The 21,835-nt window shown below is 44.9% G+C and overlaps 2 protein-coding genes across 4 annotated transcripts in view; one reads left to right on the top strand and one right to left on the bottom strand.

The window, feature by feature from the left end:
- Positions 1-247: 247 nt before the first annotated feature.
- On the bottom strand, positions 248-21,802 carry Cenpn (centromere protein N). The gene is made up of 12 exons (XM_055621334.1): positions 21,751-21,802; positions 21,125-21,235; positions 17,124-17,304; positions 14,639-14,684; positions 11,695-11,754; positions 11,181-11,257; positions 9,494-9,670; positions 8,167-8,268; positions 6,588-6,651; positions 5,706-5,818; positions 2,138-2,264; positions 248-1,933 (listed from the first exon to the last, which is right to left on the bottom strand). The coding sequence occupies exons 3-12, from the start codon at positions 17,292-17,294 to the stop codon at positions 1,851-1,853; spliced, it is 1,020 nt and encodes a 339-aa protein (XP_055477309.1). The 5' UTR covers positions 17,295-17,304; positions 21,125-21,235; positions 21,751-21,802; the 3' UTR covers positions 248-1,850.
- Cmc2 (C-X9-C motif containing 2) overlaps positions 3,489-21,835 on the top strand; it is a 40,523-nt gene continuing 22,176 nt past the window's right edge. For 2 of the 3 annotated variants that reach the window (XM_055621338.1, XM_055621337.1), the window contains exons 1-2: positions 3,489-3,589; positions 18,745-18,936. In XM_055621338.1, the coding sequence (XP_055477313.1) occupies positions 18,928-18,936 (9 nt within the window). In that variant the 5' untranslated portion in view covers positions 3,489-3,589; positions 18,745-18,927. The remainder of the gene's footprint in view (positions 3,590-18,744; positions 18,937-21,835) is intronic. The other variant, XM_055621342.1, reaches the window with a different exon arrangement.

Below are 21,835 nucleotides of genomic sequence, written 5' to 3'. Positions count from 1 at the left end.
GTTTGATTCCCAACACCCAATGGTGGCTTACTGCTAGCAATAACTCCAGTTCCAGGGGATCCAATGCTTTCTTTTTACTTGTGAGAGCATCAGGCATGAAGGCAGTGCACATACACAGATGCAAGTAAAACACTCAAACACATAAAATAAAGTACTAAAATCTTAAAAAAAAAAAAAAAAGTTATGTATGGGGGCAGTTAGTGTCTTTATGCCTTGTTGTGATAAAACACCATGACCAAAAAGCAAGTTGAGGAGAAAAGGGTTTATTTGGTGTATACTTCCATATCACCATTCATCACTGAAGGAAGTCAGCACAGAAACTTAAACAGGGCAGGAACCTGAAGACAGGAGCTGAAGCAGAGGCTTTAGAGGCATGCTGCTTAATGTATTGCTTCCCTGCTTTCTTACAAATCCCAAGACCACCAGCCTAGGGGTGGCCCCAACCACAATGGGCTGGGCCCTACCTATCAATCACCAATTAAGAAAATGTCTACAGCCAGATCTTATCAAAACATTTTTTCTCAACCGAGTCTCCCTCCCTTCAGGTAACTCTAGCTCCTGTCAAGCTGACACAGAACTAGCCAGCACAAAGCCCAAATACTCAGATCACCGAGGGACAAGAGAAGTGTTTGACACATTTGATCACATTAAACCTAAAAACGTAGTTTTTCATATTGGATGATCCACAGCCTGTACACATCACACTACAAGGCATTACTTAGTCCTTCTGTGGCTGTATTTATACATTCTACTTAGCCTGCTTGATTTTCATCCGAGGCAACTGATTGCCAGTTTGTGTTGCAGGACATTTGATCACACTGTGAATACCAACATTGTGTTATTCACTGGAAAAACCTGTTTCTAGTTATGGTGTGACTCAGCCCTGGCACACACCTTTAATCCAAGAGCCTTCTACTTGAATACTGTAAATAGGATTAAATAAAGTCAAGAGTCAGAGCACGCAACCAGTTGACAGGGAGTGAACGTAGGAGAAAAACTGTAGAGTAAGAGGGAGCCAGGAGGATGGATAGAGATACATGGGAAGTAGAAGGGTTTGGAGGGGCATGGAGAAGGAGACTCCCTTTTGCTTCTGGGACACTGGCTGAGGAGGGTCAGCTGGGTGATTTCCCTGCCTCTCTGAGCTAGCAGGCTTTCACACCAGTATCTGGCTCCTGGGTCTTTATTGGTAAAGTCAAACAATCGAGATTTTGTTAAAAACAAGTTTGCTAATATCTTTATTCATCAATCAGTGTAACAGTGATGCTCAGCTTGAATGTTCCATGTATGGATAAGAGGTTATGAAAAGCATATGTATAACAGAAGAGTTATTTTATATAAACAAGTCATTGGAAATATAGCCTTGTGCAGTACTAAATGCACCAGTCTCTTCCCTCTGATTCTACGACAAGTTTTGGGTTGGGTAGTTTTTTGATTCTTCTATCTACACACAAAATTCCACAGAAACCAGCAACTGAAATCAGATTTCTGAGGATGAGAAGCAGCAGAAGCGGGAGAGAGGACAGTAGGTATGATCCCAACAGATTCAACCACTGTGCCATTTGCTTGTCTTCTGAGCATCCCAGTCCTGAGGTAAACCCAAAGCCTCTCGACCACATGTTTGCGTATGTGGGTACATGTGTGTGTGTGTGTGCATGCCAGTGTCTATATCACTTCTCAAATGCCCACAACTGCTGTACTTAGTAGAAGAGAGAGAGCACATAGGGATGACAGATTCAGTCCCAAGGAATTTCCAATGCCAAAGACTGATTTTTAAAACACAAGATTATACACAGAAGCCAGTCGGCCATAACTGGAATTGCATGTGCAAGACAAGCAAAGCCACATCTATCTCATTTATCTGTAATTTTAAAATAATTCATTTTCTTTCTTGGTATGCAGGTGAGCAGCGGGGAAAGTGGTGCGTCTGCTATACCTGAAAAACAAAAAACAAAAAACATCAGAATCATTGCGGGGACAATCAGTTTTAAAATGGCCAAGGTCTGAAGCACTTTCTCCTACCCTGTACCAGGCACAGAAAGAAACAGGACTTGATCGGCAGCAGCCTGAGAGGTAGGAACACTCAGAGGCAAGCAGCTGTTGCTACTTATCTGGCTGATGAGATAAGCTGACCACTTACCGGCTGGTGCTAAGGATTTCAAGGCTTCCAAAAGATGTGGACTCGAGAACTTTATAAGGCACCGGAGGGGATCTTTCCTGTCAGCCAAGATGCCCTCACTTCTGTTGCTCTTGAACTTGGTTTCAAGCTGTCAAAAAAAAAAAACAGGTATTTATAAATGATGGTTAAATACTGGGATCAGCTGGGATGATGAGAGATGAGGAACAAATTGTGTATTGCATTAACTCTTTCACATGGATCAGTACAGGCAGAGCCCATTTAACTTGCTAACTGTAAAGAGAGAAAGCATCTGGTCTAGGAAAGACATCCAGCAGAAAGTGGCAGCACAGTGCCTGACCTGCAGGAGAGGCTGACTGTCAGGCTGAGTGTGCACACCTCCCTCAGCATGCCCTACCTTTCGGGGAAGCCAACAGTCTGTGCTGCTCTCAGGCACTTGTTACATTTTGCATTTAAATAAAAGCAATGATTCTCAGGGCTGGAGAGATGGCTCAGTAGTTAAGAGCACTTGCTATTCTTCCTGAGAACCTGAGTTAGGTTCCTAGTGTCCTTACGGTGGCATACAACCATTTGTCTCTAACTCCAGTTCCAGGGGATTCTACGCTGTCTTCTGGCTTTGCAGAAAATGGACACACATCTGGGTCATATACACATATCCAGGTAAAACACTTATACACATAGAAAAGAACACTCAGAGCGTACCTAGAAAATGGATGTAGTAGCACACACTTGTAATCCTAGCTCCCAGGAGGCTGAGTCAAGGACGATTCCAAGTTTTGAGGCCAGATACCATCTCAACAGCCTAGTGCCGGAAGAGCCCCTCCCAACCCAACATGTCACACAGAATGAGTCCCTCATGCATATCATCCAGCTGAACCTGTCACCAACAGCTCTGGTTTCAGCTGTTAGTGCTCCTCCACTCAAGACAGGGGCAAACCTAAAACAACATAGTATGACCTGGAAATATTTCAGTATGTATCTAGAGGAGACCCGAAAGGAATCTCTGTGCCATTGCCAGACATCATTTTATTTTACTCAGGGTCTTCCCACGGAGGACAGGTCTTGCTCTTTAACCTTCGCCTCCCAGTGTGCAGATTACAGCAAGTGTTTTGGAATACTTTAAGTTTTCAGGTGCCGGAGACTGAACCCAGGGCCTACTGTATGTAAACACTCGTGGTGGTTTGGATAGGAATGGCTCCCACAGGCTCACATACTTGAAAGCTGAGTCACCCGGGAGTGGTACTATTTGAGACAGTTATAAGGATTAAGAGGTGTGGCCTTGTTGGAGGAAGTGTGTCACTGGGGGTGGACTTGGAAGTTTCCAAAGTCCATGCCAAGCCCAGAGTCTTTCTCTTTGCTTATGGATCAGGATGTAGCTCTCAGCTACTACTCCAGCACCTGCCTGCATCCCATCATGCACCCACCATGAGGATACTGGATTAAACCTCTGAAACGGTAAGCACACCTCCAGTTAAATGCTTTTCTCTTCTAAGAATTCCCTTGGTCATGGTGTCTCTTCATAACAAACGAACAGTGTCCAGGTTACTTATGAGCCATAGCTCCAGCCGTAAAACTCTAATGATTCTTCACTGTCACCAAATACCTAAGCCTCACAGTCTGTGACTCTCGGGTTTTCTTTTCTTTTTGTAAACAGTGGCTCACTGTGGCATGGCTGGCCTGGACCCATGGGTAGACCAGCTGCGTTGAACTTGAAGTGATCCTTCTGCCCATGCGTACTATGTGTTCATGCTATATAAATAGCCCCAAACTTAAGTGACTCTTAAGTTAAGTGAGGCGCTATGGATGATTAATGTCTGCAATGAATTCAAATTGTACTTAGAATAAAGAGAGAGAAAGACACGGCAAAATGTAGCCATTGGTGAGTTAGAGTAGACAAGTGCCTTTGGCACTATTCTAGCCATTTCTGGAGGTTGGAGAAAATCAGGTGTGAGGGAGTGAGTGCACTCCTAGACTAACAGAGCACAGCCACTCTGAGGCATTCAACAAGCAGCACTGTCTGTTTTCTGAACCAGTGGCTCTCCAGCTTTAGTGTGCAGCCTAGAGCAGCCAGGAGCATGCACAAACAGAGGGCTGGGCACACCTCTCCTGACCCAGGAGGAACAGGGTGGAGCTAAGAGATATGCATTCTCTCCATTCCCAAGTGACTGGTTCTGCCAGTCCAGAGATCACACACTGACAGCTAATGTCCTAGATGATGAGCTTAAAAGAGTTTAGCTAACAGGGCACAGCTAAGTGTGGCGGCCACACCTGTGACCGAGAGGAAGCAAGAGGGCCAGAGGATCCAGGCCAGCTTTGGCTACATAGTGAAAGAGGCTTTCCTACGCTACAGAACCTTGTCTGAAAAACAATCAATCAGGCTGTAAGATGGCTCAGTGGGTAAAGTGCTTGCGGCTTGAACATCAGAGCCTGAGTCTGGGTCTCCAGCAGTGCTGTGAAAGTTAGGTGAGGTGTCATATATGTAACCCCAGCACATGGGAGGGAGGCAGAGACAGGAGGAAGTTGGGACTCCATGCAGCCAGTTCGACCGAAATGGAGGTCCAGGCTCAGTGACAGCCCCTGTGTTGAGGCACAAGGCCAAAGGGTAGCCAACCATGACCCCTGGCCTCCGTAACTACGTGAGCAAAGCCGTGTGTGCATACACATTAACAAACACATGCCCTCTCCAAACCAGCTTGAAAGGTGCCAACTTCTTCCTTTAAAAACCAAATAGCCTTCGGGCCCAAGTAAGCAGATCAGTGGCAGATTTTAAGTGTGTCCTGTAGCTATAAGGAGACTCCAAGGAAACAACTTTATTGGGGGTTTGGAAGGAAGACAAAGGAGCATGGGCTCACGTTAGGATGACTATGACATACACCTAAGTTCTTCTAATGGTGGCTACGGACTTGTACCCCTGTATCCCGACACAGTCATCTGACGCGGCCACATGAGGTGCAGCAGCAGGAACAAATTTAATTTACAGAATATTTACACTACTGATTTTTCTTCCTCTGGTGCTAGGGGGCTAGGGAGTATATGTGCTTTCTCTCTTCTTGTATTTGGGTTTCTAAGTTAGTCAGGTAGGTTTGCCTCCAATTTGCAAAGCAGACCGGCAACCTTGAACTTGAAATCTTCCTGCCTCAGCCTTCTTTGTGCTGGGGTTACAGGTGTGTACCACCATACCCAGCTCAATCATTCAAGTATTTATGAGGAACATTTACTGTGTGCTAAGTACTCTTCTAGGTGTGGGTGGGTAGGCTAGGAGGGTAAAGCTCCCCCAACTCCCTGCAGCCAGCAATATACAACTGAATTACAAAGACAAATTCAAAATTTCATGATGCCTCCTTTACTAACAAGGGAACTTACAAATATAATAAAAGATCTATTTAACTTATAAATTTGTTACATAAAATTGAAGTAATCAATGAAAAGCAAATAGCTTTTGGATATGTTTTCCAATTACAGTTCCTGCACGCTAACAAAACAAAACAAAACAAAACAAAACAAAACAAAACAAAACAAAACAAAACAAAACAGTGCTAACTAGCTGGTGATGTTCACTGCACCATCCTACCTTATACTGTGCAAACTCTAGCTGTGGCTGAGGATAGGCTCCAAACGTCTCCTGAGTGACTCTGTGGATTCTCTCCTTTTCTTCTCTGTTTTCGTGAATGACATTTGGATCCACTGTGAATGAGTGCAGATGAAGAGTTGCTGTTAGAATACATGTCACCACACACAGCATTCTTTCCTCTCCCAAACTGCAGACGGTTTGTGGAGCTCAGATGTTTCCAGTCCCTTCTTTTCATTGAAATAATGTTATTACACAGAACGGTTGGAAAATAAAGGCTGACAAAAGGGAGCAAGAAATACCTATGGTGCCACCAGTATCAAGATTCCAATACACATCCTGTATCGTTACCTTGAGTACATCTCTATCACTTGTCTTAACACGGGACCCACCGCAGCTCTAATGCCACTGGAGTCCAGCAGGGCTCGGTTTCCAATGTCAGTTCTACGTCCTTCCACTGCTAATTTGAGATTAGGTTTTCTAGGGACTCGGGTTCTCTGAGTAGCAATGCAACCACCGTATTATTCTAGAACCAGCGATCCCAGGTCATCAGAAACCCAGGCTCCCCACCTTGGACAGACCTAGCTCCATGACCCTGTTTGGAGTTACCAAGCCTTCCTGAGACCCGATTTCCCAGTCACAGGATGGCTGTCAGTCACATGCAAAGAGTGCAGTTTGCTGCTGGGCAGGAAAGCACTCTCAACGACATCACACATTTTAGTAAATTCTGAAGGACACCTATGATAGTATGCTTTCTCCCTCTGAATACTTAATTCTTGGTTTTTCTTAAAGTATGAACCAGCTCTGCAATGAGATCCTAGCCCGGGTGCTTTCCTGCACAGCAGCCATCTAAAAGCAAAGACACTCTGTCTTGAGCACACATACAATTCATGTCCAGTCCAAGGCTTCCTTCTTGCAGAAGCATTGTAGAGTCCTGATTTTCAAAGGTCTGTGAGAAAGGAAAAGTGAACATGTTACTAATTTGAACATGTTGGGCTGTAGACACTAATTGCGTCTAAGGTGTAAAATGTGTTAAATCTTATTTTAAATTCCTATGAAGTAGAAAGAAGCGATGGCTGTGCTACAGGTGGGCTAAACTGAGCTCAGCTCGGACATCCAGCCATGCAGCAGGGCTGTTTGGGGAACTGGCCTAACAACGCATCTTGGGCAGAGGATACAGCTCAGAGTCAAAGCATCTTCCTAGCATCTGTGAGATCCTGGGTTCATCCCTAGTACAACACAAAACAAAACTACCTCAAGGTGCAGGGTCATACAAAAGCCAGAGGGATGGGAGACTGCCCTGCCACCTGGGTGTCTTCACACCCTGAAAAACCCTTCACATGCCTTTTAGAAAAACTAACTTTGCTGCCAGAGCCCACATTTTCTGCATCCTTTCTAGTGAATCTCCCTGACAGTTTCTCCAGCTTGGAGAACAACGTGAGCAACAGCTAATGATGCTGCAGTTGGCCTGCAGAACAGCAGTTGATGTCTATCTGGCAGGAGGGTGGAGGGTAGACGAAGAAGGGTCAGTTGGGGAGAAAACCACCCTCTAACTCCTTACAAGGCCAGCATGGTAGCGCATGCCTGTAATCCCAGCACTTGGGAGTTAGAGGCCTCAGCTAAGTAATAAGTTTAAGGCCAGCATGGGGTATACAAGATCCCATCTTAAAACTCCCAACAACAACAAAAGTAAACATTTTCCTTTTTAAAGGGAAGAAGCATTTACTTTGGTTCACAGTTAGAAGTTCTTGCTTTGGTGTCTAGAAGTCAAAGAGGCAGGACCTTGAGGCAAGAACATCGTCACCGTACCACCCTTCCTCTTTAAACAGTGACTTGCAGAAAGCCATCACTTCTCTCTAGAATATTCAGCATAACCTCCCTACGGAATTCCACCCACATAAATAGTCCGAACATGTGCCAACACGTGCTATATACAGAAGAAATCTTAAGACCATAGAGGCAGACCTGCCCTTGTCATTAAATGGAAATGCTGCATCCAAACAATTCATCATTCCATCTTGGAGAGGGAGGCACAGGAGGCCTTACCCCTTTGTGAGGGCTCTGGGCAGTTAATGGTTGCCGGGGGAAAGGAGCCATATTCTTCAGTGCTGTAGCCCTGTGAGGCACTCTTGTTCTAGTACCTAACTGCTCACCCATGCTCACTCAAGCAGCTCTAAGTAAAGGCAATGGGCTCAAAAGGGACCCCACCCCACGAAGGTAGGGAGGGTCTTGTTGTGAATAAGGGGTTTGGCAGGATGGAGATGAGAGAGAAAAATGGAGCCAATATGATCAAAATACACTGTGTATGTATGGAACTGTGAACGAATAAACAAGCATGAACAAAGTGAAGTGACTAAAGGCTTCATCCACTCATCTGGAGGGACGGGCTGGGAGTGGCCCCCCACCTGTTCAGTGTGTGTAAGAGGAAAGGAAAACTCAGCTGTGGAGTGGCTGACAGGCTCACCTGATTATACTCTCCGAAAGCAATAGCCTTGAGTGAGTCCAGGTGCCGGCTCTTTAGAACCATCTGCATGATGTGCTGGTGTTTGCTAGCAACTTTTAGTGCCTTGGAGGGAAAGGAGCAAGACTGTTAGGGCTGCACCGGGCCTACACACAGTGCTCAGGGAAATGCAGGAGCTGCAACTACGAATGGAAAGAGCCCTGTGTGGAGGTGCGGTGCACGCCTGGGAGCCCAGCTGGGGAGGCTGAGGCAGGGCTGAGCCCTGTCTCAGGACAGCGAGTTGCCCCATCCTCAACCCCCGCCAGTGAAAAGAAATTTAACTCTATTCTGCTCTCACTTTTTGGGACCCTGAGGCCTATGCTGACAGTGGAGAATGGGCTGCTTTACCAGACAGCTGTGTGGGAAGCCATGCAGCCAGCTCAAGCACAGGAGTTGCTAACAGGAAGTAGTAATGACGGGGCCAAATCGGTGATGGATTATTTTTGGGAAAGAAGCTAAGATGGTGTAAGACCACAGCGTAGTTTGAATAAGAATGGTTCACACCGGCTCATTCATTTGAATGCTTAGACCAGGGAGTGAAATGCTTGAAATTACAAGGCTTAGAAAGTGTGGCTTCCTTGGAGTAGGAGTAGGAAGCCTGTCACTGAGAGTGGGCTTGAAGTTTTAAAACCTCATGCCCCAGTCCCTGTGTCCAGCCCACCCTACGGATAGGATGTATCTGGCTCTCAGCTAGGTCCAGTGCCATGCTCCCCACCATGATGAAACTGTAAGCCAGCCCCCAATTAAATGCTTTCTTTTAAGAACTGCCTTGGTCATGGTGTCTCTTTACAATAATAGAACAGTGAATAAGACACAAAGGCAAACCCCTAAAAAGAGAGAAGTTACCTCTGACACAGGTGGTATTTTCGTGTACATTCTGCATGGAAAATGGTCACAAATGCCAATTGCCATAGGCACATTACAGAAATACAAAAATCACTATTTCTGACACTGACAAAACAGCTTTGGAATGAGACAGCGAAATGACAGTAGCTATTTAGGGGTGAACGGAATAGAAAGGGTAGAGAGTTTTGATGACTTATTTTTTACCTTTTGGGACTTCTAAACTGTATTTATTTTTATATTAAGTATGCATTACTTTTACATTAAAAATAAAAACTAGACCAAGATAATACCTTCCGTCTCATTTCTGCTGTAAGAAGCTCTCTGGTCCTTTTCTTAGGAGTACAGGAACGAGGTTATTCTACACTAACTTATTGGGCAGCTTATACCTACATGCACCTTTGGAATAAGGGTACTGAGTACTCTAGCTGCTGGAATCTGTTCATACCTGATGGAGAAGGGGCACAGTGCTCTTCAGACGGCAGGAGGAAATGAAGGCGTATGGAGTCTGGGGATAATACACCACGAAAGTGGGCTTGTACTGGTTCGGCTGTGAATGTTGTGTCCCCCAGGCAACCCGAATCCACACTGCAGCCTTCTCGTCAACTCTGAAGCTGACTGTAACCTTATAAAGAAAAGATTTCTTCCTGGCTCCCCTTCTCTGTGGACTAGGGGAGGGGGACAGGGGAGAAGAGGAAGGGAAGGTGGTACTGGGAGACAGGGAGAGGGCTACAATTTCAATATAAAGTGAATAAATTGTAAAAAATTATATATATAAAAATAAATAAAAAAGTATTTTTTTTATTTTTTTAATAACCTGGCAGGAGAGATGGCTCATAAGTTAAGAGCATTTGCTGCTTTTGCAGAGGACTACAGTTTGGCTCCCAGCACTAACAGGGCGGCTCACAGCCATCTGCAACTACAGCTGAAGGGGATCTAGTGCCCTCTTCTAGCTTCTGCAGGTACCAGACATGTACTTGGCACACAGACATACATGCAGACAAACAAGAATACACAAAGTGATGAAACCAAATTTAAAAATCAAGCATCTGGCTGGGCACACCTTTAATCTTAGCTTTGGGAGGCAGAGGCAGGCAAATCTTTGTGAGTTCTGGCCAGCCAGGGCTACGTAGTAAGATCCTATTTCAAAAACAGAACAGACAAAAGGGGAGGGGCATGGTTTTCCAGGAAGCCCTTTTAGTGCTGCTGGCTAGCACACTTAATGTGCCTCCTTAAGTTTACAGCAGGATTTCTATGTGGCAGTGGGCAGAGTGCACCAGTCCGGATGCTCTTATGAATGTGTCTCAGCAGCTAGAGCCTCTTAGGAATGTGGCAGCACAGGAAGTTGTGTGGTGTCCCTTTCAAAGCCAGCCTTCAGTCTTTCTAAAGTGGCAACCAGGACTGGGCTTGCTCTGGAGTTTAATGGCCACCGTTAGGTCATCAGCTAGCCCTCCTTCCATTTGGGCTCTGACCTAGGAAAGGAGAACCTGAAGAGAGGCATGGCTGATTTACTGTTTCCTCCCTCTGAGATCTTACTCCAGGAAGAGCAGGTGGTTATGCTGTCTGCTGGCTTGGAACCACAAAAACACATTTTGTTCAAAAATGTCAGTGTCATCTAACACAGTATGTGGTGGTTTAAAATGATTATGTTTATCAGCACACACTTCAAAGACCTCAGACACAACACTAGGCTCTAGGACCTTCTCTCTCAGATACTCAAGTTCCTCCATACGAGAAGCCTGGAATGTCTTTCAGAGGGTCTTACTTAGATGCCTTCACTTCTCACTGCAAAAGCAAAAGTGACTGATGACCAAAAGCAGAGCCACTAGTGCCATGTGGTCCATCTAATGGGAATTCATTTAAGTAAGTTTAAAGACTCATTCATGCGGGCAAAGCAGCCACCTCTCAAGTCCTCAGGAGGCAACCAGCTATGTACTGGACACTGTCAGCAAAGGGTGGGTGCTTCTGCCATGGCACAGTTCCACTGGGTGGTACTGCTCCTAAGAAGCACTGGGTGGGATGGGCAGGAGAGACGGAAGTAATACTTCAGTTTAAGGTAATGGCATATTATCCGCCTCCCCTACTCAGATATCATGAAACAGAATTTCGTAGAAATCAGGAGGATGAATTCGTACATTTTTTAATGCTCTCCGAAGAATTTTCTTAAAGGAACTTTGGAACTGTCTCATATCGAAAAGATCGACATCTTCACCTGTCAAAGTGCAGAGAGATATAAAGAAAAAAGTTAAGGGAGCTACAATGTCCCCGGCCTGTGCATCCCAGAGCAGTAACAGCTATACCACACACGTGCTCCCGAGGGTGCCAAGGACATAAATGAGGAACAGTCACATCTTTGCAAAAGGAGCCAGAGAGCAGCTAGCTAGGCTGGGCGTGGCAGCACTTACCTGTAATCTTATCATTCTGGAGGCAAAGGCAGGAAAACTGCCACGAGTTCCAGAGCAGCCTGTCTACAGTGAGTTTAAGGCCAGCTTTGTCTACACAGTGAGTTACAGGCTAGTCTATGCTACACAGGGATACGACGTCTTAGAAACAAAACAAAACCCTCCAACAAAAAGACCACATGTACTGCTCGTTTTTAAATTGCCAAAACACCAGCACAGATGTTTAATTTAAAGTGCAAAACATTACCTGGTTCTTTACTCATCTGAAAGACATTCCAAAGCTTCTGGTGCCGGAGAACCTGAGTATCTGAAAGAGAAGGGCATACAGCCTAGTATTGTGTCTGAGGACTTTGAAGTATGTGCTGATAAACATATATTCATTTTTAAAACCACAACATAATGTGTTAGAGGACACTGACATTTTTGAACAGAGTGTGTTTTTATGGTTCTCCTTTCCATCATCCTATAAACACACTTTTTAATGCTATAAAATAATAGTAACCCATGGATGAAGTGACACAGCTTTAAAATCAAAGTTCAAACTTAAAAAAAAAAAAACCCATAAAACATAAACTTTAAATGAAGTAAATTTGCTACAGATAAACAAACCCCAATAATTCAACTCAACATAGATGACACAGTTCAATTTAAGTGTTTCTCATCACTTTTGCTAGGTCATTTCTTATTTTTATTTATTATTTTAAACAATAGGGACATTTTCTATATGTGGGTGTTTTATCTGAATTTATGTCTGTCTATGTACCATGTGAGTGCCTGGTGCCTATGGAGGCTAGAGGAGGGCCTTAGAGCCCTTGGATTGGTGTTACAGGTGGTTGTGAGGTACCATGTGGGTGCTGGGAACCAAACCCTGGTCCTCTGGAAGAACAGCAAGTATTCTTAATGACCGAGCCATCTCTTCAGCCTTTTGTCTGTCATTTTTACAGACATCTGCTATGCAAAACACAGCAGGAACCCACGAGATGGAATGACTCTGACAAAGCTGTCACAGCAGGCCTTGTTCCTTCAACACCTCATTCCTCATCTTTTTCTCAATAGCTACTACTCAGTGGCCTAGCTACTACTCAGTGGCCTACCCTGACTACAGTCAAACTGCCACCTGGTTCCCTTCAGGGCACTTGTGAAGAGGAGAGATTTGTTCAGTGGTGTATCCCAGGCTAAACCTGCCCGCATAAGATACTCAATGCATGTGAAATGAAGGCAAGAATAAGTGTGTGACACAGAAGATGCCCTTCAGAAGGCAAGAAGAGTACCTAGAAGAGAAACAGAAGTCAGCAAGCTCAACTCTTTCCCTTTACCCTCTGGATTCAAACTGTTCTTGTGCTGTGTCTTCATCTCAGATCAGCTTGTTTAATCTCTGAAGGGAATATAGATTCCTCACGCAGGGTACCATCAACTTTGGCATCAATGTTCTCCTTGTCCTTCTCTAGGTTCAGCATCTTTTTCTTTCTTGAGTCTGCTTGTCCCTGTTCCTGGCCCCTATTTCTCTTCATGGCAAAGGGCCTGTTAACAGATAACTGATTGATAGGTTTTCATCTACAGCAGGTGTCACAAAGGGCAAAATGTGATGCCAGCCCATCCCAAAATATTTATCTTCTAGCACTGTATTATCTGGTTCTGTAAGACTTGCTAACTGGTCTCTGAATAACGCTGACGTGTTGCAGGATATTTGATCACATTGTGAACTCTGAGACTATGTTCTGGAGAAACCTATTTCTAGTTGTGGTATGGCTCAGCCCTAGCACACACCTTTATTCCAACAGCTTTCTGTAGATAGGCTTATATAAAGTCAACCATAGGTTAAGAAGCAGAGCAAGCAACCAGTCGACAGGGTGGGAACACAGGAAAAAAACCATAGAGAGTGAGAGGAAGTCCAGAGGATGGGATAGAGAGACACACAGGAAAGAGAAAGGAGGGACATTCAGTTGGGGGGGGGGCGTTTAAGACACGGGGGAGAAGGAAAAAGTTCTTCCTTCTGGGATATCGACTGAGTAGGGGGGTCAGCTGGGTGCTTTCTCTGCCTTTCTGAGTCACTGGGCTTTTACTCCAGAATCTGGCTCCTGAGTCTTTACTGGTAAAATTGAATGTTTGGCAAGAACAACACTGGTGCAACAGAAAGTCAGAACTTCTTTTAAGAACTCCATTACCCTTCACCTAAAAGGTGAACATCAAGGTGAACAAACAAACAGGCCCTGGGCCAGAGACAGTTCAGCTGTTAAAGGTACCCACTGCCAAGCCTGGCAGCCTGAGTTTAATTTGGGGCCCTCAAGGTAGGACAGAACTGACTCCAGCTACTTGTCCTGATGTCCACAGCTGTGTCACTTGTATGCACAACACCCCCGCAATAAATAAAAGTTAAGAATAAAAACAAACCCATACCCAGAGAAACCTGTTCCCAGTGCTTGACCTTTACCAGAACCATACTCGATTATTATCATTATTACACAGAGCTATCAAAATACCAAGACAAGTGACATGAGCCACCATCCCCCGGCACCACAGGGAAGCAATGATGGATCTGTGAAACCAACCCAAGCAATCTAGTTGTAGGGTCTGTGTTCTTAAAGTTCATAAGTGAATACTGAAGAAAGAATATTTCGAGTAGTAAGAGGAAAGAAGCTGCACTTAGGCAAATTCTTGGTGGCGCATTTCCAAATGCGTAACAAAATAAAGGCCAATATATCATGTTTTATGCCCCAGATGAACCAGTTCCTGTTTCTAAATGTTCTTCATTCCACAGTCCTAAAAACAGTTTCATGTCCACTGACTGAGGGAAGGTCTGCGGGTCAGAGAGGAGATACAACACAGCAAAGGACACTAGACTGGTCAGTGAGAGAGCAGGAACTCTGACCTCTTGGTACCAGGCCTCTCAACTCTAGAATCTGCATCCTTAAAGATTTGCTTATTTTCATGTGTATGTTTTGCCTGCCTGTGTCTATGCACCATGGGCATGCAGTGCCCGAGGCCAGGAGAGGGCATCACATCACTGCAATTAGTTACAGGCGGATCTGAGCCACAATGGGGGCGCTGGGAACTGCACTCAGGTCCTCTGAAGATTAGTCAGTGCTCATAACTGCCGAGCCACCTCTAGACCCTAGAATCTGCATTAACATGGGAAATTCCCTCTGATGAAACAAAACTCCAATATGTAAGGAAAAGTCCCCAAAACTTACATGCGATGTCTAGAAGAGCCACATCATCAATACTTGCACACTTCTCCTGAAAGACAGGGTAAACTGATTAGGAAATGGGGTGCTATCCCCCTCAAGCCTATTTTAGGGCTGGCCAGAGCACTCTATTAGTAAGCCTGAAGTACTGATTTGACAATCTATCTCCAACCTACATTTTCTTGTTAACCAACAGCCCGCATTCTCCTGAAGCTCACTCCACATTTATCACTCAACTTTTAGATTTTAAAATGTTAAAAAGCCAGGGATAGTGGTTCACAGGCTGTACTCCTAGTACTTGGGAAGCAAAAGCAGAAGGACTGTAATGAGTTTGAGGGCAGTCAGGAATATAGAATGGGACTCTGTCTCCAAAACAAAACAAAACAAAACAAAACAAAACAAAACAAAACAAAACAAAACAAAACACCCCACTCTTGAACATACATTCAACTGCACACATGATGTGGTTTGCATGAGAAATGTCCCCACAGGCTCACATGGTGAGTACCTGCTCACCAGTAGGTGGTGCTATTTGAGGGTGGTGGTGGAGCTTCACTGGAGGAAGGGGGTCACTGGGAGCAGGGCCATGAGGCTCTGGAGCCTGGCCATATTTCCTGCTCTCTGGGTGTCTGTGCACCTGACTGGCCAGCGTGCTCCAGTTGCCAGGTGCTCTTCCAATGCTGCCATGCTTTCTGAATCATGAAGCAGTGTGAGCCAAAACAAACCCTCTCTTGCTGAAGCTGCTTTTGTCAAGGGCATTTTCTCACAGCCACAAGTAAGATAATATACTTAACATTTTGAGATGTGGCCATAAATATACTTATGAACCGCTGTCATGTCAGTGTGGCAAACACTGCCAGCAACCTCTCTGCCCGGGGGGCCTTGTGTCTCTCACTCCCAGATCCTTTTCTGTCCCCAGTTCTCCTCCCCCGAATCCTTGGTGCTGAAGCAGCGACGACGACGGCTCCTCCTTCTGTCATAACATTTGCATGTTCTAGTTTTATCTGAATGTTAACATAAGGTTGGATTCTTTTTTGATCTGGCTTCCTTTACTCAGCATAATTATTTTGACACTCAGCCGTATTTTTGCATCCATAGTTCAATTCTTTCTTTATTGCTGGCAGTTTTCTGTTATGCGAATACGACACAATCTGTTGCTCACCTGTGGATGGACTTGGGGTGCTTCGAGGTTTTAGCTATGATGAACGCTGTGCTAATATACATGTGTGTTCATTTCTCTTGAGAGAATGCCTGGCAGTGGAATGGCTCATCTATGGTGGCAAATATTTAGATTTTTAGAGAAACTGTCAAGGGCTGGAAGATAGAGCTCAGGGCAGAGCAGTTAACTCAGCATGTATGAGATCCTGGCTTCGACCCCAAGCACTTAAACACAAAACGAATGCTGGGCTTGAGGTACAAACAGCTCAGCAGACAGCCCATCTATCCAACATAGGTATGATACATCTTTCCAAACCTAGCCATCCTAACGACCATACTCTGTGGCATTTATTTGCATTTATCTGATGACTAGTGATTTTGAACACTTCTTTGGATGCTTATTTATCACCTGTAAATCGTTTATATGCTCAAAACGTTATCTTCATGTGTATGGGTGTTTTGCCTGCATATATGTCAATGCAGTGTGTGTGTGCCTGGTGCCCTGGAGGCCAGAAGAGGCTGTAAGATCCCCTGGAACTGGAGTCACAGATGGTTGTGAGCTGCCATGTTGGCGCTGGGGATGGAATCGGGTTATTCTCGAAAAGCAGCCAGTGCTCTTAGTCGCTAAACCATCTCTCCCACCCACGTCATTATTATCCTTCTTTTCACTCTCATTGTTATTTTGAGATCCTCTTTTTTCTTACTACTGACTCTTGAGACTTTCTAACATACATTAGCTGCATGTCCTTTAAAGGTCAGGGTTTAGAAAGCTTCCTTCAGTCTGTGGATTTTCTTAACAGTATTTCTCAAAGAAAAAAACTGATTAATTCCATCAGTTTATCAATTGGTTTTTCTTTTATGAACCACCTTTTTGTTCATAGGTGCTCTTAATAAGCTACGATTTTCCTCTTGTTTCTCCTATATATTTTATAGTTTTAGGTATTACATTTGGCTCTTTTTTTATTCTGAATAAAAAAAAATTTTTTTAAACAGTAGAGAGGATGGACTGATCTCGTCTTATTTGTTTCTGAGTCAGTCTTTCTGTACAGCTGACCTTGAATTCACTATGTAGCTCAGGCTTTACCTGAACATATATCCGTACCCCTGCCTTGGTTTCCACAGTCCTGGGACGGAACACCCTAACCAGCAAAGGTGCTTTTGCACACCAGCATCTGACTATGGTGGCCCGTCTTTGGAAAGATTGTTCTTGCTTCTCAGAACTGGTAGCTTTGCTTAAAAAAATAAAGAAAAACTTCCTTAACATAAGAACATACTGGTCTAACTATATTCTACTGCATTAATTTATTTGGCTGACAATTTTGGACGCTCTTACCTCACACAGAAGAATCACTTCCTGGGCCAGAGATTCCTTTTTCTGCTTGAACTTTATGGTTTGCAGTTGGTCATCAGACAAGAAGTCCCAGGCTTTTAGGATGGTCTTCATCTCACACAGAGGCGTTTTCAGGATGAGCCTCCGGAGAAACTCAGCAACATTCTCATTCATTTCTTTGGTCCTTGGACAAAACAAAAAGAGCACAGTAATGTACTAATCAAGTACAGAAAGTTTAGTGTGAATTGTTCAGTATCTGATTTAACCCAGGATTTGCTATGTTTACCTTTTCTTAACTGTCTATATTGTTTGAGAACGTAGAATGTAATTACTTTCTCTTTAAGCTGGGTATGTATGTATGTATGTATGTATGTATGTATGTACTTACATATGTATAGTCTCATGTAGCCTAGGCTGGGCTCAAACTCAATGCCTGGCTGAGGATGACCTTGGATCATTAAAAAAAAAAATATATATATATATATATACTTTATTTTTATTCATTTGTTTCTTTGTGTGGCAGTATGTGTCTTTGCGCATGAATTCAGGTGCTTGAGGAGGCTAAAGGTGTCAGCTTCCCTGGAACTGAAGTTATAGCTGGTTATAACCCACCTGCTGTGGGTGCTAGAAATTGAACTTGGGTCTTCCAGAAGAACATCAAGTATTCTTAACTGTTAAGCCATTTCTCCTACCCAACCTTTCTGCATGCTACGGCAATACTCTACCAACTGAGCTATATCTATATCCCAATCTCTAATTTTTTTTCCCCCTTCATTTGTCCAGAGACAGGGTCTTACTTTATGGCCCAGGCTAGCCTGGCATCTACTGTGTAGCCAAGACTTATATCAAAGTGGTGGCAATCTTCCTGCCTCAGCCTCCTTAGAGCTGAAATTATAAGTATGAGTTACTATACGCAGGATGCTTTAGAATAATTTGGAAAGGGTTTGCTGTACTCCAAAAGTTTGTCTGGTACTGAGAGGTGGTGGACCTTTAAGAATCCCATGGGGGGTGATTACGTAGGTCACTGGAGACAGGATTATGCACTCTCATGGGAGGTCAGGTCTAGTGGACTTGGATTACTTTCCTCAAGAATTTCTTTTTTTAAAGAGGGCTGGGGAGATGATGCAGTCAGTAAAGATCTTGCTATACAGGCGAACTTGAGTCTGAGCCCTAGCACCCTTGTAAAAAATCCTAGTGCTTGGAGGCATGGGGGGAGCAGAAGGCTTCAGGTGAAGAGGCTTGCTGGCTAGGCAGTCTAGCAGAAGCAGTGGGCTGCAGACTCAGTGAGAGCCTGTCTCAAAAACTAAGGTGGAAAGTGACTAAGGAAGACACTGATTGTGTACCTCTGGAACACAGACGCTCACATAACCACGCATTCACACACATTTGCACGCCCCACACAACCACACACACACTCACAGATGCAGGAAATCGCTCTGCCATGTGATGCAGCAGATACAATGAAAGGTACTCAGAAACTTACTTCTGAAAGTTCCCATGTAACATTTCAGTCGGGAGCGATTCCCTATGCTATGTACACTACAAGTGTGGATACCTGCAGTGTCCGTTTCCTTGCTTTAACGAATTGCTAATGGTACCATACTGTCCTGCTCTGTGTCCGCAGGTGAAACCTTCCAGCGCCCACCTACTCTTGAGCAACGATGTGGAACAGCTCCCTCAACAACAGGCCACTCTCAGGAGTATTAAAGCTGTGGTAAAGGGGAAGGAGATCCCAAGCCTTTTATTACTTTCTTCAGAGCCTTTAGAGGGCACAGCTAATCCTACTGTTACCTCAGTTGGAATACTGATGTGGGAGGTAAAACTCAAACAAGCATAACTTCTTTCTTTCTTTTTTTTTTTTTTGAGATGAGGTCTGACTATGTAGCTGTCCTGGAACTCACTATGTAGACCAGGCTGGCCTCCAATTTACAGAGATCCACTTGTCTGTCTCCCAAGAGCTGGGATTAAAGGCGCTCGTCACTGTGCCTAGCTAACAAGCATGACTTGTAAGTGAAGACTAAACAAGTCTTCCCTGTGGACTTCAATTTCCGTGAACAGCATGGGCTTTGGTACCCATGGTTAAGAGGAAGGACGGGTCTGGCATTCTCATCACCCCCTCACAACCCTAGGACTACTAAGATAGATGGGTGGCTACTCCTCACAAGAGTCCTGGCTGTAACTGACATTAGCATTATCAGAACTTCTTAGACAGTGCATGTAATTTACTGCCACTGACTGTTGGCTGTAAGATATATAACTGACTGTACTTTATTTACTTTTTAACTTATGTACGAGTGTGTGACTGTGTGAACATTACACCATGGGTGTGCTTGTATACTCCCATTTGGACAAGTGTGTCGTGTCCCCTGGAGCTGGAGTTACAGGCAGTTGTGAGCCCTTGATGTGGCTGCTGGGCACTCTGCTCAGGTCCTCTGAAAGAGCAGCAAGGAGCTACTCTTTAGCTCCTTATTTTTATCTTTTTGAGACAGGGTCTCAGATATCTCAGGCTGGCTTTGAACTTCTCATCTTCTTGCCTCTATCTCCCAGGCACTGGTATTACAGGTGTGAGCATCCATGTCCAGTGTCATGTGGTTTGGGAGATGAACCCTGGCCATACTGTATGGCAGGCCAGCACCCCATCAATTGAGCTGCCTCCCCAGTTCCAGCTGACTCCATTTTTAAAAAGGCACTGAAACCCACAGCATGGTTTAGGATAAAAATGAACTGAATTAAGGTTGTGCAAATAGAATATCATTTACTATACTGTTCAGTTTTGAGACCATTCTTAAAAGTCAAAACCAAAACCTTCTGCATGGTCTACAAGACTCTGTATCACCTAGCCTTTGCTTCCTTCTTGTTGAATACCTCCTCTTCCTTTTCTTTTTGTGTGTGCACGTCTGTTTGAACACAGAACTCGGGGCCTTCCTTGAGGCAAACACTCTCCACCTCAGCTACATCCCCAGTCCCACCTCTTCAGCTACACCGTGTCTTAATTCCTGTAAGATAAAAGGGCTCGACTAGAAAGTTCTTATAATTTTTTGTGGCAATTCAGTTCTCAGCTTTTCTTTTCCCCAGGAAACTTACTGAAACCATCCAATAAAAAATTACTTTTTAATCTTCCAAGGATTATTGTTTTTACAGATCCACCTGCATCAGCTTTATTATTTTATCATAGCTATAATAATATTTTTTCGCATGTGCTCAAGACAGGGACTACGTTCGTCTTATTCACTGCTATGTCTCTAAAATGTATAGCCGTGTTATAACTGTCCTGGCAGGAGCAAAGTCATTCTAAGGAGAGTCACTCGGGTGCTTTCTGTTTGAGACAACAAACACCAAGAAATGGAAACCTGCCCAAGAATCTAATGGAGAAGGAAAGGCTGACACCTGGTGCCAGCCAGAGGAGCTTTTCTGTCTATGTGTCAGATCCTCCTGAAGAAGAGAATGAAACCAGGACAACAGTGGCTTGGGGACAGGAAGGACTATGCTGTAGGTAGGACTGCTAAGTTGTGCACACCTTCCGTTTTCTGTTTAATCTTCTGCCTCAGGTCTGAACACCAAAGATGGGCTTGGTGGGTGTGGGTCGCTAGACCGATTCCTTCTTCTCAGTGTGATCACCCTGGATACATCTCTTTTCTCTATCACTTGTCCATTTAATTGGCCTACTGAGGATCACAGCCTGAGCCCAGCTTGTTAGGACTGCCAGAGCCCAGGCTCTGATTCTAACAATTTCAGTGACTGTCAAGTCAAGTCACTCAAGTGAGTCCAGTCACCCAAGAACCTTCTCATTTGCACTTGACAAATGCCTGAAGAATGAAGGACTGGTTGCTTTCCCTAAGCAGTGTGCACATGGGAAGGATTTGGGTCCAACAGCCTGCCAACTATCAAACTAACACTTCGTCCATGAGAACACCTGGGAGGTCTTTCTTGGGCATGGATGAGATAAACTGGGGTGGGGAAGGGCGTGTATGCAAAGCAGGCATTTCTCCCATCCCCGTACTAACCAGGCTAAACGCTGCTAAGCTTCGGAGATCAGAGGTGCCCAAGGACAAGACGTTACATTCCTCAGCACTTCCCAAGAGTCTTAATTCTGAGTGGCCCGCAGAATGCCATTCCTAGAAGAAATGACAGAAAGGACGTAACATGTCAACAAAAGCAGCATGATCTTTTTCCCTGTAACTATTTCAATTTCTACTTTCTAGCGCTTTTCTGTAGCAGTGGCTGAGACAACAGTTGTTGAATGAACACGTGATAAAAAAAAAAAAGTTCCCTCGTAAGTAACGATCTCGTGTTCGCGCAGGGAGCATAGGAGTAGAGCAACAGGATGCACAGACAAAAAAAAAAAGACTCGAGGTCAGGAACTGGAGACCTGAAATCCAGTCGGACCCCAGGGCTCAAAGCAGTGCAGACCGAGCTGCCACAGCGCAGACTCCCCGGCAAGGCCCCGCCCCACTCCGGGCGGAGAAGACGCCACGGACGCGGGCACCGCCCTCAGGCCGCGGGACCCGGGTTCCACTAGTGTCACCCCCCCCACCTCGAGATCCCGGGTTCCCCGCAGAGGTCTGGGGGCTGGCTCCGTTAGTCCTCTCCCACCGCCCCCCGGGTCCGACGTGCCGTCGCGGAGGCCTACCTCGCCGGTTCGCACCTGCAAACATTCCCGCCGCTGCGCTTTCAAAGCCGCCAACGGCCGCTCGGACCCCGCCCGCCGGGCAAGT

The sequence above is a fragment of the Psammomys obesus genome, unplaced genomic scaffold (genome assembly GCF_907164565.1).
Source record: "Psammomys obesus unplaced genomic scaffold, mPsaObe1.curated_primary_1811, whole genome shotgun sequence".
NCBI lineage: Eukaryota > Metazoa > Chordata > Mammalia > Rodentia > Muridae > Psammomys > Psammomys obesus.
Note: the sequence above shows the minus strand (reverse complement) of the source record. Positions and strands in the feature narration are given on the sequence as shown.